Here is a 4,414-nt window from a genome sequence, read left to right as displayed (position 1 = left end):
GCCCTGGCCCCAGCAGAGCCTGGGAGCTGGGCCCATTCTGCCATGGGAAGTGCCCGGCCTGGGCCAGGCCAGCCCCCATCGCTCCTAGTTCTGTCCCAGAAGCGGCGGTGCCAGACAGGGCTCCTGGGCATTAGGTCCCTGGAGAGGAGGGTCCAGCTAGCAAGCAGGGGGCAGGGGAGAGCCCCAGTCCCCACCACCACATACTCCCAGGTCTCCCAAGTCCCACACAGCCTGGGCGCCCGCGCCCCGCAGGTCCCCAGGGCGCTAGCCCAGCCTTACCTATGTACACGTTGCCTTGGGTGTTCACCATGACGTTGCTGCCTGGCGACTCCCCACTCACCAGCTCCTCGCCGTCCACCTGAATGGAGCCCCGCCTGCCTTCCCTGCAGGGCACAGAGCTAGGCGTGAGCCAGGTTTGTCCAAGGCTGGCCCCCATCCCAGCCGGGAGCGAGGGGGCAGGACGATCGACCATGGGGGAGCTGCGCCCACTGACACCAGTGACAAGCCCTGCTCCCCCCCCCGGGCTCCCCGGCTCCAGGCTGCAGCCTGGCTCAGCCCCTCTGCAGGGGGAGCATGGGACTAAGGTCCTTGGCAGAATAGCTGGAGGGCTGCCTTGTAGTGGGATGGCTCCCTCCCCCTCCCTTCCCAGGGGGCCATGCGGGGGCTGTCTGGCTCCAGGACGGTGATGAGCTAAGCCCCGGGGGCCCTCACCGAACGGCTGTCACTCTGTGCCACTCTCCATCGTTGATGGGGTCCTCAGAGACGATGCTGGCTTCGCCGCTGCCCAGCTGGTAACTGCGGAGAGAACGGCTGGTATTAGCACCCACTCCTGGGGGGCAGTGTCCACATTACCCAGTGCTTGGGAGAAGGAGGCAGTGTCCGCATTACCCAGCGCTCGGGGGAGGGGGCATCTGCATTATCCAGCGCTCTAGGCGGGCAGCGTCTGCATTACCCAGTGCTTGGGGGGAATGGGGTCTGGGAGAGACTGGGGAAGGATGGCTCTGGGACCCTAGGGGTGGGGCTCAGGGTGCATTTAGGTCTTAGAGGCGGGAGAGTAGATCTGAAGTGAAAGAAGTGGGGAGAGAAGGTGGGTCCGGGGTCCCAGGCAGGGGGAATGAGGATCCAGGGTGCAGGTGGGTCCAGGGTCCCAGGTGTAGGGGCAGGTGGGTCCGGGGTTCCAGGGGAAGGAGAGTCTGAGGTCCCGGGGTGATGGGGAAGGAGAGTCCACGGGGAGAGGGAAGGTGGGTCTGGGGTCCCGGGGAGAGGTGGATCCGGGGTCCCCGGGTCAGGGGGAAGGTGGTCCAGGGTCCTAGGGATGGTGGGAAGGTGGATCTGGGAGCAGAGGGAAGGTGGGTCCAGGGCAGGTGGATCTGGAGTCCCAAGGCAGGAGCTCTGGGGATTCTAGCTTGTGCCCTGGATGTGATCCCTGGCTGGCAGGAGGCAAGCGTCAGGGGCCACATGGCCGTTTGCTCCTCGGCTGGCGCCAGGCCATGCTCACCTGAACACCAGGTGTCCATCTCTCAGGCCGAGGCTGATGAAGTCCTTGGCTTTGCCGTTCTGCCCTTCCTCCTGCCAGAGAGAGACGTTATGAGACTGCTGGCTCCTGTCTGGCTGGGACCCTGCTCAGGAGCCAGCCCTGGAGCCATGGGCCCTGCCTGCCATCCAGGAATGGGTGCAGCTGAGCTGGGAGCCAGTTCCACAGCTGGGCCCAGGGCATGAGCCAGCCAGTGCCGTGGGGCCCATGAAGCCAACAAGCAGCGCTTGCTCCCCTGCAGGGCTTCTTGGCAACGCCGGGCTGGATGCGCCGACTGAACCTGTACAATGGGGAACGCCTGCACAGGCACCCAGCTGCACTGCCTGCGGGCCTTGGGAAATGCCCACCCCTGCGCGGCTGGGGACAAGTGGGGGACACGGCTGTCGGGAGCCAAGTTGCAGGGAGTGTTCGCCAGTCGGGGCTCCACGTGTGTCCCTGGCTGCGGTGCGGCACAGCCCGGTGATCCCGGAGGCCGTAAGCCCCACTGCTGCTCCCCATGTGGTGCCAGGCCCAGCACCCAAGGGCCCTGCAGTAAATACCTCGCTAGTAGCATGTGGCTTGAGAGCAGGCTGCCCGGTCACCTGGAGGAGAAACGTGCAACAGGGCGGTGAAATGCCCACGGACAGCGAAGCAGCATGCGCCAGGGGGGTGATGGAGAGCCTGGCAGCCATGGCACGGCTCAGGGAGCGGTACCCTAGGGCGACGCCAGGCCCGCATGGCATGGAATGAATAGTTGAGCATGGCAGATTAGTATGGGCCTGGCTCTCTGGCCTGAGCCAGGCGGCACAGGCTGGTTTCATGCATGCGCAGGCAGGTCAGACAATGGGGGTGGGATGGGATGTGAATCCAAAGTGGAGCTGGGTTCCAGCCCATGCCATAGCCGGGGAGGGAGCAGCCCAGCATGCTGGCTGGCGCGCCATGCTCGTGGATGGGTGCTCTGATCACACTCAGCAGCCAATCCCCCAACTGACAGCAGGGGGCACTGCCGGTCAGACCCGCCTGGCACCCAGATTCCTGTGTGCTGCACCTCCTTTCCTGGAAGGAAGGCCCCTCTCCCTCCTCTTCGGAGAGGGGCCTCCTCTGCGTACTCTGCCCTTCCTGGGGGCCCATTCACCTAGCCCTGCCCTCCATCCTGGCTCCCCCCAGCCCATAGGCCCCTGAGGGGCTCACTGTGCCCCTAAGTGCTGAGGGAGAAGCTGGTAACTCCAGTGCCCTCTCAGCCATCTGGGATGCCCTGGCCCTCTCCCCAGTGGGGTGTGCCCAGCTCTGTCCTGCCTCACGCACTGACCCCTCTTCCCCCCCTTGCTGGCTGCTCTCAACCCGCCACTGCAGAACTCCAGGCCAGCAAGTGCTGGAGATGGAGTCGCCTCGGCCAGGGACGTGGCTGCAGCCCGTCCCTGGTGCTGCCCTCAGCCCTGGAACCCAGCCCCGCGAGTCACGCCCGGGCCGCCCTCATCTCCGACCTGCCCCCGCCCACATCTCCGACCTGCCCCCGCCCGTGTCACCCTCACCTGGCCCAGCCTCCATCCTGGCCCAGCCAGCCCCTCCCCATCACCCACCCATCTCCCGTGCTGGCCTGGCTCCTTGGGTCTCTGGCTGGCTCCCACCTGCCCCAGCCCAGCTCCTCTCCCCCTTGTGCTCACCCCGAGCATCCCCCACATAGCGAGGGGCCCAGCCCCCAGCGCGACTCACCACGCCCTGCCACAGGAGGAGGCCGTTCGGGGAGCGCGTGCGCACTTCCAGCTCAATGGTCTCTGGAGACTTGGGGTGACTGCAAGGAGAAGGCAGCGGCTGTCAGCCCTGGGCCCCAGGGTATATGGTGGGGGGCAGGGACCAGACCAGGGAGCCCTGCCCCCACCAACCCCCAGTCCCCCCGCCCAGGGCCCAGCTCTGCCATTCCTCTGGCCCCTGGAGCTAGGCCATGCGGCCCCTGGTGGGACTCATGCGGTCCCTGGTGGGACTCACGGAGCGGCCTGCCCAGCTCCCACTCCAGGCTCCTTCCCCAGCTATGCAGAACACTGCGGGGCTGGCACTGGGAGACGGAGCCAGTGCTCGCCCCGATGGCGCATGCTGGGAGCTCCGGCCCTTCCTGAACACAGACGGCATGGGGCAATGGGGCGATGCCCCTCCTCCCCCTGCTCAGCATGGGGGCCCACTCACCTGCGGGGCAGCACGTGCCGGGGGAGCGCGAGGTAGCCGCCATCCTGGAAGTAGGCTCCGTACTGGCCTGGGGCGTCTGCAGGGCGAGAGCTGGGATCAGACAGCAGGGGGTGTTGGGAGCCACCCCGTCCCATACCTGGGCTTAACATTAACCTGGCTGCACCCAGGACCCTCTGTACGGAGCAGATCCCCTGGGGCAAGGGGGTGAGCACAGGGAAGCCAGTGCTGCTTCCTGACGCTTCCCCCCCTGCAGCTCATTAGAGCCCCCCACCCGGCGTGAGCTGCCTCACCCCATGCTTGGCCACCCCCGCAGGGAACCTCAGGGTCAGCCTGGGAGCTGCTGGGCCAGGGTTGCTAGTACAAAGGGGGAAGGAGAGAGGCAGTGGGTACTGTACCGTTTCCCCCGCTGCCCTCCAGGGCCCACTCACGGTCCAGCGCCGCCAGGGCCGGGCCTGCAAGGAGACAGACACACGGGTTACAGGGAACGCACCGCACAGCGGAGTAGCACATGGCACAAGCGCTGCTCCATGCCCGGGAGGAGGCAGAGGGCGTAGCCCTGCCAGCTCGGGCCTTGGTGCTGGCTCCCTGCTGGTCCCTGCACTGCACAGACCTGGGGATATTAAGTGCTATGCTCCAAACCAGAGCAACTGCCCCCCAGCCCCGAACACACACTGCCCCCAGCCCCAGCCCTGAGCACACGCTGCCCCCCAGCTTCAGCCC

General features: G+C 66.6%; 1 protein-coding gene across 1 annotated transcript in view; it reads right to left on the bottom strand.

Annotated features, from left to right (window-relative positions):
* The window catches only part of LOC115271137 (basement membrane-specific heparan sulfate proteoglycan core protein-like), a 42,779-nt gene that overhangs the window by 5,798 nt on the left and 32,567 nt on the right, over positions 1 to 4,414 (bottom strand). The window contains exons 39-45 of the mRNA XM_029913576.1: positions 4,090 to 4,146; positions 3,695 to 3,770; positions 3,227 to 3,305; positions 2,074 to 2,115; positions 1,499 to 1,569; positions 712 to 795; positions 280 to 383 (exon numbers count right to left, since the gene is read on the bottom strand). Coding sequence (XP_029769436.1) covers positions 280 to 383; positions 712 to 795; positions 1,499 to 1,569; positions 2,074 to 2,115; positions 3,227 to 3,305; positions 3,695 to 3,770; positions 4,090 to 4,146 — 513 coding nt within the window. The remainder of the gene's footprint in view (positions 1 to 279; positions 384 to 711; positions 796 to 1,498; positions 1,570 to 2,073; positions 2,116 to 3,226; positions 3,306 to 3,694; positions 3,771 to 4,089; positions 4,147 to 4,414) is intronic.

This window comes from Terrapene carolina, unplaced genomic scaffold (genome assembly GCF_002925995.2).
Source record: "Terrapene carolina triunguis isolate 2854851 unplaced genomic scaffold, T_m_triunguis-2.0 Scaffold714, whole genome shotgun sequence".
Lineage (NCBI taxonomy): Eukaryota > Metazoa > Chordata > Testudines > Emydidae > Terrapene > Terrapene triunguis.
The sequence above is the reverse complement of the archived record's forward strand: the minus strand, read 5'-3'. Positions and strand labels throughout refer to the sequence as shown.